General features: G+C 40.8%; 1 protein-coding gene across 1 annotated transcript in view; it reads right to left on the bottom strand.

Annotated features, from left to right (window-relative positions):
- megf11 (multiple EGF-like-domains 11) overlaps positions 1 to 13742 on the bottom strand; it is a 49952-nt gene that overhangs the window by 21078 nt on the left and 15132 nt on the right. Inside the window, exons 7-9 of the mRNA XM_028431065.1 lie at positions 1926 to 2172; positions 1703 to 1823; positions 897 to 1033 (exon numbers count right to left, since the gene is read on the bottom strand). Of these exons, the coding sequence (XP_028286866.1) occupies positions 897 to 1033; positions 1703 to 1823; positions 1926 to 2172 (505 nt within the window). The remainder of the gene's footprint in view (positions 1 to 896; positions 1034 to 1702; positions 1824 to 1925; positions 2173 to 13742) is intronic.

The raw sequence follows: 13742 nt of genomic DNA, 5'->3' as shown, positions 1-13742 counted from the left end.
TGACTTAACTATACACTCCTGGTGGAGTACGAGCCTCCTGAGTATAACAAAGCTATTACAAATAGCTCAATTACATTAGAAAATGGTCGACTTATGTTTCATGTTTAAATTACCACAGCTTTAGTTTTATCAGGGGGCCATGGTATTATTATACTAGACAGGAGAGGATGGGGGGGGGGCTAACACAATCTCAGATTATTCCTGGCAGGTTAATTCACCTGCCACTGCCAAAATGAATGAGGGCAATTTTGCAAAAATAATAAAGTAAAGGAAAGCTCTTGTAAAGGAAGTGTTTCCATCCAAGAGACAATTGCTTTAGCTGAACTAATAAACCTGGGCTGCTCTGGGCTGCTCTGGCAGGCAGGGGGAACTAAAAAGATCTGTGGATTTCAATGAGGCCTTAATATAAGCCCATTACTTATAATTAATGAGCAGTATCCAAACAGCATGTAGCTCATGGTGAGATCAATGGACAGGCTGGGAGTGGATGAGGATGAAGGCTGAAGACACAAAACCTTGCTGGCCAGCATGAAGTACAAGATTAATTAAACATAAACCGCCCCTATTAAAAGCTTCCAATCCACCTTCAAATGAATTAATGGGCATTTATAAATACTTACCCCTCTTGAGCGTGAGATTATTCTATTCTACTTTTCCTTTATCTTTTAAAAGAACAGCCAGGTTTGTGCCTCATTTAGAAGTCAACAAAGAGAATAGGTCAATGAGTGACTGTTTAATGTGTATCTGTCTGCATGAAACCATCCTTTTGCATTAAATACTAATATCAATAAATCATGTTATTGTCTGACCTATTTTTTAAAGTATGAGTGCAGAGTTTTTCACAAAAGGATTTTGTGGTTAATGACTGTCTGCCAGCGAGTGTCAGCTGCATATACCTGTGTCCACTGAAGCCAGCTGGGCACTGGCACTGCCCCGTGACGTGGTCGCACAGTCCACCATTACGACAGGAGCAGTCTTTACTGCAGTTGATGCCATACTTCCCGAGAGGACACGGCTGGGCACAAACTGAACCCTTCGAAAAGACACAGCATACAATTCACAACTGCCATTAATGCTTCCCTATCTGTGTGGTTATATGTAACACAAACTTTTCCCTGAGGTCAAAAAGTTATGTCAACCCTTTGCAGAGTATCACAGGATGCATCCACACTTTATTGTGGCTGTGGATCGGTTTGGGCTAAATCCAGCTGCAAAGTATCATTTGATTAGTTCTTTTAAGTCCAAGCAGCAAATCAATGCACATTTTAGACCAAATTTATGAATTGGTTTTCTTTGAATATCAGTGAAGAAAAATACAAAGTTCTGACATTTAGCAGATTTTTTTTTTTTGAAAAAGTGTTTTTTCACTGTTTGGCTTGATAAAATTCAAATTCTGACTCTGATCTTTTAGAGAAACCAAGTCAGCAAATACACAACTGCATTCCTGCTTCTTCCATAAAAGTAGCAGGAAGCACCGTTTTCACACATCATCCACACAAAGCTATAAATTAATACAAAGGTCATTTTACACAGAAGGTTCAGCGTGGTGAACTTCCTCATTATAGAGACATTTTCTCCTGCAGAGCAGAGCATCATTTCTAACTTGACAGCATATTTATGGTAAAATTCATACAACGTGTCTGTCTCTGCATTAGAAAAGTAAACTTTCTTCTTCTTCTTTGCTTTTCTTTGCGTGACTTACCGTCCACCCAGCAGGGCAGGAACAATCTCCAGTGATGTGGTGGCACGTCCCTCCATTCTGGCAGGGACAGCGCTGCTCACACTGAGGCCCATGACTACCGGAGGGGCAGCGCTCTCCACAGCTGTCACCACAAAGGAAGCAAGCGTCTCAGACACAATAACCTGCATCTGCCTGTCATCTGCACAGAAAGCGCCAAAGGAGTAAATAAGTTACTGGTACTCACAAGGCGCCTGTGTACCCCGGCGCACAGATGCACTCTCCTGTCTCGTGGTTGCAGGTGGCACCATTGAGGCACTGGCAGGGCAACTGGCACGCCTTGCCGTAGTAGCCATGCTCACAGTGCTCCTCACAACGCCATCCTTGGTAGCCATCGGTGCAGACACAGGCACCTGTGATGGGGTTGCACTTAGCTCCGTTTTGGCACTGGCACCGATTACTGCAGTGAGGTCCCCAGTAGTCGCTCTCACAGCCTGCAGGCACAGAGACAAGAGGACATCAAACAGGCCCATACACCACAACACTGAGGACATCTGAAGGCAGAGAAAGAACAATACACACATTTATGTGATGCATTTACTGTTATCATTAAATAAATATGTAAGTGGATTATTGCTCCCACCCTGTTATTATCCTATCATTCGCCATAAGCTCACTGCCTGCTTTATTATTAATTTTCTATTAATTGAATGTCACAAAGGTGTTTGTTTTTACTTAAAAATATAAAACATATAATATTTGTTTTGCTGTTAATAAAACACATAAAAAAGCTACCATAAACCTCAATTATTAACACATCGATGAGCCACACCGCTGCTGAGTTAATGCTACAAGCATCATCCGACAGCTGCAGATAAATACACTCACATTTTGTTTTAGGAAATTATTTATCATCATCATTCATGTACACAGAAATAAATACATGAGCACCACACATAAGGTACAAAACCTATTGAGTGATACAGTTCTTGTTGTTGGTCTTTCCATGAATTTTTACAATAGTAAATTTTAAATTCATTCTCTGTCTTTGCTGTCTCCTGCTCAGGGTCATAAGGGAGTAGGTTTGTATCCAAGGATGCCCTGAGCAGGAAGAAAAGGAAAAACCATCCACAGGTTGATACCCATCAGAGAGTTGTCAAAACAATCACTCACACACATTCAGAGAAACACAAACACAGGGCCAACATGCAATCTCTACACACACTTACATACTCACACACTCACACACCTGGTCAGAAATCAAAATGAGACTGTGTGACTCCAGCTCCTCAGCTGCAAACACATGCAATACAAACATGAGGCCAGCAACACGGCACAACAAAATCCATTTCTCCTGTCAATATGAGTGTTGCGAAACATCAATCAAGCTGTAACCACCTGGTACTCCAGACAAGAAAGCTTCTGCTGAAAGACTTGAAAACATTACAGCTACTTTCTAGACAGGTTGCATAATCAAGGTGACAAACTGCATCTCTTTAAGCAACTAAACAACATTTCACAAAGGCTGCCTGTTGATTCTCTCTTATCTTCAGACTGAGTTGAATAAACATGTCTTCAGGTGTCTTTTAGCCATCATCCAAATTGTCACATTGAAATGCCATCTTTTTGATAAACATATGCCACTTTCAAAGCCTTCACCCTCCTACAAATCCAATATATATTTCAGAAGACTACAACTGTGGATAGCAATAAAAACAAAGCTTCATAACTCAGAACTCAATTAAAGAACACAGTCATAATATCTGTTAATGCATCTATTAAGCATCAACATTTTCTCTGGCCATGATCAATGTTTCACCCTCCTTTAATTATTCATTATGTTCTTTTAGTATCATTTTAAAATGCACCATCATTTTATTCTAGAAAACATCTGTGTGGAAAAAGTGACATAATTAAAAATGTGTTTGAGGTCACAGTGACCTTTGACCCAGAAAATGAGTTCATCTTGGAGTGAGGGCCAAGTAGGACTACTTTCATTAACGGGTTGTCTACTTTATTTTTTTTAATTTAATGACTACTGAGACGTGCTTTAACTTGTATCCTCTTGTAGTGCACTGACTAAAACTTTGAGACAACAGCAAAAATCAAATGAAAAATTGAGTTCTATTACTAAGGTATTGGTGGACAAATAAACAGAAGCAGACTGAATGTGATGTTGACATAGCACAGCCATCACAGAGAAAGGTCATAATAACACTATGAAATTAAACTGCAAAAAAAGGGAAGCACATGTGCAAGCTGTTCACACATCTCAGAGACGCCAGAGAAGAAGATGCGGAGATTAATGCAGAGAACAAGTTGTTTTTCATATTTGGTAACAGTTTAATTTTTTAACACCTATTTCAGGTTCAGCAGTTAGCTGTCAAATGCCCCCCAAAAAATGAAATAAATAAATAAAAAAATCTGAAGGTATTACAGCAGGAATAACAAACTGCTGTAACTCATAAAGGTACGAAGTGACTTATTTTATTGAACCTGCTAGAAATAGCAAGGAGAAATATCACCTGAATAAGATGATGTTCATCCTCTGTGAAGACTATGCAAACATCTCAGAGGAGTCATCTCTCAGTAACGAAGACCGGCAAAAAATAGTCTTTAAAGTGATAGACACATAAACTAGCTCCTTTACATCAGTTAATGTAGAGCTCAGTGACATTACTAAGTGGTACCTGAGGCAATGATGTAAAACAAGCAATTCCTGCAGTCCTCAGGGAATCAGGCTGTTTAGAAATCTTAATCAGCCCCATAAACGGCGAGCAAACAGCTCATTTTCAAGGTTAAATGAACAACCAGCTTCTATGTGATGAACAATCAGCGCTGAGCTCGGCTAGTAGGTAGTCTTCACTCCCACCAGGGTAAATGTTCTTTTGAAGTTCTAGTGATGATTTAAGTGATTGGTATGGTCTGATATCTCTCCATCAGCAGCAGTAGCTGTATCACCTCACATAAAAGCCCAGCTTGACATCCAGACAAGCGCAGCAGCCAGAATGGTGAATATTCCACTATTGATTTTCACATCTCAGTTGTAAATGTAAAGACACTACGCCCCCTCCTTGTATGCTCGCTTTGCCAGAACTGTGATCAGTCAGAGTACGAGCCTAATGAACCCTGTTTCATGGCCGGCACTGAAGCCTGTTTTTCCAGGTGCACAGCAGGAAGATGATCAGCCTTTCCCTGATACAGACAGGTCTGCCCTGAAGGGGGTCCTGAAACACTGAGCTACTGCAGTATTACTTCTATGGTTGGACAGAGTAGAGGCCACATTACAGGGCTCACATTGATTTGATCTAATCTGCTCCTGGCCTCCAGTCTGGCATGAATGAGCTCCCTGAAGGTTGAGCTGCTGCCACGCAAACGACCCTGGCACATTAAATCTGAGGTGTGTGCGGGCGGCTGTGGTAATAGATGAGCAGTTTAGCTGCAACTTGGTTTAGCAGTGTATAAGCACTCATCAGAGCTCCCTCAGCAACGCAGCGCTCTCTCAGCACAGGAGAAAAATAGGCAGTGTCTACATAACTAGAGGCATCATCTCCTCCACTTTCAGCTCAAACCTTGACCACATTAATACAGAGGGCATTTTATATTCTTATGTGTATGCCTCAAAATATGATGTCAGTAAAAAAAAAACACTTCGGAGAGGCAGAGAAAACTTGAATTAAACCAAAATCTATCCAGCGCTTAATTTGCAGACTTTTCTGGTGCTTAGAAGCTCAACAAATGTTACCATTTGAAGTTTTAAACCTTCTTTAGCTTGCAGTTAGAGGCCTCAGCACATTGAGAGCAAAGCCCATTATCTCGCTGTCTCTCTCCTACACATAGGTTCTCAAACTTTCCCCAGAAGTCTCTCACTTCCGAGCTCTGACAGCATTTAACTGTGATTAAGGAGTCAGAGTTCATGAAGAGCTGCGGGCGAGAGCAGAGGCACGGCAGAGCAAACCTAGCATGTAGCATGAAGGCTTCTGCTTCTGGAGTGTACAGCTAAATTGTGTACAGTGATGAGGACCCCTGTGGATTGTGTGTGTAGGCAATGAAAACCCATACAAGTCTGAAACGAGGGAAGTTGCAATCTAACCCTAATCTAACTGGTCTGAGCAGGGTCAGTGTGCTTTAACCAGAGGACACATACAGCAGCCGGCTCGTGCTCTCAGAGCTCATGATACGTAACTGTTAGAATGTGGATAACCTCACACATGTGTGGAAAGGTCCAATCCCCAGATGCTGGGTGAAATCCCCTTGGCCGGAACAAAACAGATCACAGATGAGGCAGGTAGTAAACTTCTGAAGGTGGCGTCCAAAGAATGGGCTGAGAGAGCCATCATGGTGGTGCTGAGCTTTGAAGTGTGCTCAAGAGTCTGCATAATCAGTGGCTAACCACAACAGGATTAAAACCAAACTGCTTTCAGCAGTTGGCTTCATTCAGACGTTCTTCTGAACTTGGCCTCTGCCGCAAAACGTTCGTCAGTCTTCTCTCTATGAGGAGAAGTCTGTGGCACAGGAAGCGGCCATAAGCTTCTCAAAGCTAAATTCAGAATGTGAGTCTGAGTCAAGCTCTTTAAACACCTCCTTGTTTTTTGTACTTTATATATGCAGCTGGGCGCAGGGCACAAAGCAAACTTCTCTTACAATCAGGTCTCATAGAGACGCTGGCCTCTTGAGACAGCTGGAGCAGGCTTGCTGCTTTGTGCCAGCTCTAACTGGGAAATCCACATTATTGTTATTGGAATACTTGACATGAATCCTGACTTCACTCCCCACTGTCTGAGTCAGTCACATAACTGTTATTAAGACACACCGTGGACACTTAATAAATGACTAAATTAAAGTCAGGAGAAGGTAAAAGGCTCCGGCTCCTCTCCTGCTTTTTATCACAGCTTGTAGCGAGGCAAAGCAGCATGACTCATGTCCTGATGAGTCTACCTGTGTTGCCTCATGAGGAAAGTTTCACATGGTCTGATTCACAGCTTTGTTCTGTTTGACAGAGAACATTTTCAAATCACATTTCATGGCCAGAATTACTGACAAATCACTACTTAAAACCAGCATAAAAAGACAAGCAAAGACCTTTAAAAATGATATTTTTACAGGAACAATGAAGCAATTCTTTCCTTAGCTGACACAAGAATATGTAATATTCTGATCTTCAGTCAATATGAGCTATTTGTAAAAAGAGTTATTCAATAAAAGCTTGACTCAACATCCAGCTATTCATCACGGCTCAACGACAGAGTGATGCAGACTAATGGAGTGAAAAGCAGACAGGACTGGTACAGAGTCCGGAGGGAAAGTGATGATTGTTGTGTAAAGTGGTGAATTTGCACTGAGTGATGAATGTCTCTCAGCTTTGTTAAACTTGTGGCTTTAAAAGCTGCCAATAAGCTACAAGACAGGTCCCACTGTTCCTTCCATGTTCTGCTGACTCCTGTTACACTGTTATTAATTGTCCTCAAAAAACCCAGACGTGAAAAGTTTAGATGCATCCATGAGAGCTTGACAAATGAATTTCTAAATATACAGAGGAATCTGCCAATAGTCATGGGGGCCGTTCTGCTGAATTGGAATAACAGCGTTCTGCAGCTTCTGCTGTTGGGCGTGTCTTTTGTCCTGCCCTAATTCATCTTAGCCGGACCCCCGTGTGTTCACATTTCCCTGGGGGGGGGGGCCGAGATGCACAGGTCCACAGCACAACCCAGACACTGTCTGAACAGTGTGCTTCCTAGACTATATTACACCACCATCCTCCAGTCAGATAACAAGATCTGACTGTTGCCTGTTTGCAACCACAAAACTAATGAGTGAATAACTTAATTCTTTTAGCACAGTGCATTACTGATTAAAAAGTCTGGTCTAGTTGTTTATCCTGCCTAGGATCTGATCATTTGTCTGAGTTTACTCAGGATGTGAACCTGGATCAATACAAGCGCTGCAGGTGCCAGCCGGCTCCTCTGCAGCACAGCTCTAACAGGGTTAACAGGTCCAGCTGTTGACCAAGACAGACAAGGCCGGGTCATCTGATGCTTTATCCTAAACAAGCACTTAAAGTGATGCTACTTAAAAGAGCAGCCCTCTCTTTCTAATAAAGCCGGCCGTGTAATGCTAGCAGGCAGCGAGAGCTGCTTTGCCTGTGCAATAAACCAGTCACTTGTTCAACACAACCTGACACAGCTCATGAAAGCTTCTGGATCAGCAAATTGTTACACAGCCCACTGCTCCTTCCAATTAATAATTTACCCTTCACCTAGTCCTGCAGAAAACAAACCCTTTGCTCTCTCGCCACAGGACAACAAAAAAAAGCAATCAGAGCCGAGGTTTATCTACAGTGCACAACGGCGGCTGGAGTTTAAATAAAGCTGTAATTGTGCTGCATCACAACACACAACAGCAAAGCAGTCACCTGGAATGACGTGGCTGCTCAAAAAACAATGTCAACCCGATAAAACCAACTGTTACCACGTTTAATTTGCACACATTGATTTCCTATTTTCAATTATTAATTCTAATTAGGATGAAGTACAATCTGCCATAGGGCAACAGCAGTCGATGTGAAAGGGTGCGGACACAGACTGATGTACATTCATATAATGCCAATACAGGCAACCCCAGTGGCCCCTCCCCCACAAACCCCACCACACACACAGCCCATCACTGCTGCTTTATGCATTTCAGAAGAAAACTTTGAAGTAAATTCATTTCAAAGCTAAAGAAGTTTTAAAGTGAGACTGTACATACAGATGAGATACAGCAGTGCATACATAAAACCTCAGGCCTCAGTAACTATGATCCAACAGAAAATAGGACCATATGCAAAAAGTATTTACTGTAGGTAAAGATGTCCTGACCTCATTTCTACTAAATCAGAGTTAAAGTAGGCTCCGGCCCAGCAGCCCTCTACAGGACAAAGCAGGTATAGTAGATTCGATGGATGGATGGTTGGATGGATGGATGGATAATAAGTAAAAGCAAAAGCAGGACACCTTATCTTGGGTAAAAAATATCCTGATGGATCAAATCTGTATAAATGATCAGCAACACCATCAGCTGCTGTGTAAACTGGGTCATCTAGGATAACCCTGTATGTTGTCTAGGAGACCATGACCAAATTGCTCAATTGATTGTTAGTAAAGGGTGGGTCTGTATAGATTTAAAGGGTGAAAAACCATGAAACAGATAAACAATAAACAACAAGAGAAAGAATGCAAGAACTAAAACATCAGGTTGACAACAACCCTTCTCTCATGGCCTCCTCTGTGTGTGTGTGTGTGGCTACACTGGTTGTGCTCTTTCGCCTGCGCTGCCTTTCATTAAGTGCAGGGCTGCAGCGTGACGGGTTATTGTTGTGCCTCAGGTATTCTAATTAGAAACTAGTGACTGGGTTTATTTGCATAAGTGGTCTTAATAAATGGGGTGCTAAACTAGAGGAAGCTGCAGCTGTTACGTTTGTGTACATGGTACTAATTAGTGCACCATGGTGTGCATAGTGTGTCGTCTCCGGCTATCCAGACTTAGAGACACAGACGCACAAAAAATCATTCCCCATCCATTACTAGAAATTATGCATCGTAGGTGTTTCATGTGACACTGAACGTACAGGTTTGTGTCAGGAGGAAGCAGACAGTCAGTGAATTCAGGACTTGTCATGAGGGGGAGAACACTTGAAAGAGATTTTTTTAAACCAGTCTGTTTCCGAGTCTACATCAATTTTCTATGTATATATGGCAGCCTGCTGGACTGGAAACGGCAGCTTATAAAAGCTCTGTGCTTCACCAAACATAACCACAAAAATCACCAGCACAGCATGCACACAACAACAATGACAACAACGACATAACATCCAGCAAGCTGCAGCTGTAAGGGCTGTCCCTTTGTGTCACACTGTTCAGCACAAAAGAACAGCTTTAACTTCACAACATATCTGACACAAGTGACCATTACACACAAATTATCAACACTGAGCAGGCAGACTGGTGTACACAAATCATTTCTAAAAGATAAGCTAATAGTTTTTTTATTGTTATTTAACTTTTTTCTTGGACCCGTCGGTCACCCCCGCCTTCTGGGTACAATCACTGGTTTCTGTTAATGCACATAAAAAGCTATGAATTCACAGAAAAACACATTTTGTTTTGTTGTATGTGAAGGTAAAAACTAATTATGATTTTCATTCTTGGTTAATCTGATGATTCATTCTGTCACTCATTAATCTATGACACATTTCATCTATAAAATGTCAAAAATAATGAAAGATATCCATCATAATTTCCTGAAAATGCAATAAGACGTCATCTGGGTTGCTTTGTAAGGCAGGAAAACAATCAAGACACTGCAGAGACGATGATGTATTTTTTATTTAAATGTAATTCAGGCAATTATTGAATTGTCAGTGTTAAATGACTAAGTTGTTAAGCTAATCCTTTAAAGTTCTAAATGAGAGAACAAGCTGGGTTCCTTAACGTCACCAAATAAATGTAGCTTGAGCTAATCAGAAACTTCGTCAGTTTTAAACTGATGACAGCTACAGTATCTGATTTTCCTTGGCTGAGACTTTACTGAAGCATTAAACACAGTGATACTACAAACAATTTAATCGTCCGTACAGCTGAAGTTGACAAATGATCAGATCATTACAGCTTAATTACTGTAAGTTTCCACCTTGGACGATGTGTCAAGATGTCCACAGACATTTCTGAAATCTCTCCTGCAGCAAGATTCAACAGCTGATTGACAACTTCAGGCAAAACTTCACAAAAATACACAAACACACAGCACATCCTGCTATCTGAGCACACTGCAAACAATGGCTAAAGCTGGATTTACACCAGAAGCGTTGCTCGCGCCGCTCCGTGAGAGATACGTGCCAGGTCTATTTTGGCGGCTTCTCACCTTCCACTATTTCAGAGTTGAAGGTAAGAAGCTGTTTCCGTGTGTTGATGGAGTAAACTGAGTTTTCAGTAACTACTCTGTAGCCCAGCCTGATACATGTAGAGAGGACATTAAGCATCAGGTAAACAGGAAGATTACGACTTGAGTTTGTGAATCTTATGGGAGCTTGTAACACAGAATACGGATACACAACGCTTCAGAAACGCTTCTGGTGGTGATTGATGTCCCTCTGGAGACGTAATAAAAATGCGCCGCTGTGCAGCGATTTGTAACGCTTCTGGTGTAAATCCGGCGTAACTCTCGCACATAAGGTAAAGCCAGAACAAAGATAAAAAAGAAAGTAGATTTTTGCACACAAGTAACGTAATTCCCTTGTTTAGGGTTCTTAGATCATGAACTTTGATAGATGAGTGCTGCTTGCAGTTTTATACCCCCGGAAACAGTTTTCTGCCTTTAACGCATGAAGTTTGAACAAAAAGGTCTTCTTCACTCTGACTGAGCATCAGATTTGAAAAAATTCTGCATCTTCATTGACATATGTGATATGCCTTGAAGCTCTTTAAAAGTCCAGTTGCCTCGCTTCAACCCTTTGATTGAAAATTATCTGGATGACTGAGAATCTTCATCAACATGTTATAAAGCTCCTTTCACAGCAAACTAGGAGTGGAAACAGGGGGAAAAAAGCACTTCTAGCTTTTATAGTGCAACCAGATTTAGCAATGATCTAACCTGTAATTGTTCTTTATTCACGTACATCACTAAAAATTACGCTCATATAAGTTTCCAAACACTAAACTGAACTAAATTTGATATGATTGCATAACTGTGTCGAATACCATGTCCAATCTAAAAGTCTGTTAAATTTAATTGTGAATCAATATTTTGTGTAAAACTATTGATTGCTTCAGCAAGTAGGTGTGTAATGAGTGCCATTATGTTCAGCAACATCAAATATTATTGTAGACGGGTCGTTTTGTTATGTGGACCATCGGCCCTGTTCCTCCCCCTATACTGGCACGATGATCCTTGTCTCTGTCGTCATTCTCATTGGTCATACATTGACACAACAATTAGCCAGTGCATCGCCTATGGCCGAGAAGTGAAGTGAAAGATCATCATACTCATCCGTTTTAATAATCTGCCAGATTAATTAACAAATAACAAAAATAATCTTGTTCATGACCGACACGTCACTGGTAACCAAAACTAAAAAAAAACGCTGAGGAAAGGACCTTTTGTCATAATTATTATTAAAACAGTTCTTCCTGGGAAGACATGCACAACTTGTTTTAGGACAGGTTATATTTTAGAATTAATGATGAATTTAAAAAATATTGAAAAAACATGACACAGTAAATAAAATTTTAAAAAAAGGACATGCATTTTCTGTGCTAAGAGAAATGCCAGCACTAATAACCATCCCATTTAATTCCAGTGTTCAGTGTTTAGTGTTGTTTTTTTTCTTTTAGTGCATGTGTTAAAAAAACAGCTTGAAGTGTGAAGTTGTAAACCTTTCCTCATCTGTCAAATCCTTTGAATTATCTTAAGCTGTACTTACACAGAATAAGCAATAAAAGGACAAAAAGCACCAAAACAAACCCACCGACACTGACAGCTGCATGAATGCCAGCGTTATCATCTTTCCTGTTTTGAATATTCTATCTCCGTGGAGTGTTGTGTGCTTGTCAGTTGTTTACTCAAAGCAGCGACTTCAAGAGTCTAACATGGCGGATGCGTCCCTCACTGTAAAACACTTGACATAATTTAGCTTAAAGCGCACCCACCAAATTAATGCCTACAATAGAGAAACACGGAAACACACGGATAATTGCTTTTTAATGATCTCACATTATGCAAATGCACATCATGAAGCTATAAATCTTGACAGGAGTTTTTACCTGACTGACCGGCAGTTGTGCCAACACACTGACATACAGCGTACAAGGAAGTTTATCTACTCATCAGTGCAGTCGTGCAACTTTATCCTGTTTGTTTACATGGCCAAAAAAACAACAACGTCCATCATTTTAACATGGACAAAACTCTGATTATTGATCTACAAATGAGTGGAAAAATATGGTGTAGTCGCACAAAATCAGCACTGGCTCCTGTGAAATATTTAAATATATCAGAAAAACAGAAGTTTAAAAACCACAGCGCTGCATTATGCTCAATTAGGTACAAAGTGCAGAGCAGAGCTGGTGCAATATGAAAGGACAGAAACAGGAAAACATTTCCATCCTTTGATTAACACTGAAAACTGTAGATTAAGAGTTTTTTTTTCCTTTTTTTACATCTTCTCTTCAGGATAATACAAACTCTTTGGAGATTTCTACAAAAAGAGGAAATCCTGAAGTTCATCTCAAATGAACTGCTGGCTCTGAAAGCAGCGTTGTTATCCCAGTCTCTGAAACTTGCTAGGTCTATGAATTATTCTCCTCGATTCTCAAAGTCAAAGTGAAGTGAAAAGTATACAACAGCAACTTAGCATTGTGTGTGTGTGTGTGCGAGAGACAGAGAGAGAGGAGGATACTCTGGTTACATTAAAGAAGCAGCAAAGAAATGAATCAAGCCATCTGGGGAAGAGCAGGGTCAGCATGGAGCATGAGTCCTGAATCTTAGTCCACCCTCTGTTTAAAATATTTAAACCTACAAAGATTGAATCATTGGTCACTTTCGATTAAAAGTCATTTAGGACAAACAAAAAGAAACAAGAGCAAACAAATCCATCTGAAACCTGATTTCAGAGTCAGTGGAGGACCGGAGATATTGATCCATGGACCGTAACCCTGTTTTTGTTCTGTTGCGGAGGGCGAGCTTGTCATTCATACTACAGTATGCCTGCTCCTGAAACTGGAAGCCAGTCTTAGAATTATAATAGGAGTTAATGTTTAAAGTGTGAGGCTGGGAGAATCACATGGTGTCAAGTTTCTTTTGCAAATCTAATTTCTCAGGGGGGAATTTTTTTTTTTTACTTTGAGGATGCGGGTGCCTGAATCAGTAAGTCAGCATTTTTCTGTCTTTTATCCATCTAAACTCAATTGAGAGGTCTTAATGAAGTGCACGCTACAGGACATGTTTAACTCCTGCTTGTCTGCCTCAGCCTTTAAACACTGTATGCGCTGCCAATACGTGCACATGCAGAGAGACAATTTCCAGGGCCCTG

This window comes from Parambassis ranga, chromosome 19 (genome assembly GCF_900634625.1).
Source record: "Parambassis ranga chromosome 19, fParRan2.1, whole genome shotgun sequence".
Lineage (NCBI taxonomy): Eukaryota > Metazoa > Chordata > Actinopteri > Ambassidae > Parambassis > Parambassis ranga.
This window is presented reverse-complemented; position numbering and strand designations above follow the sequence as displayed.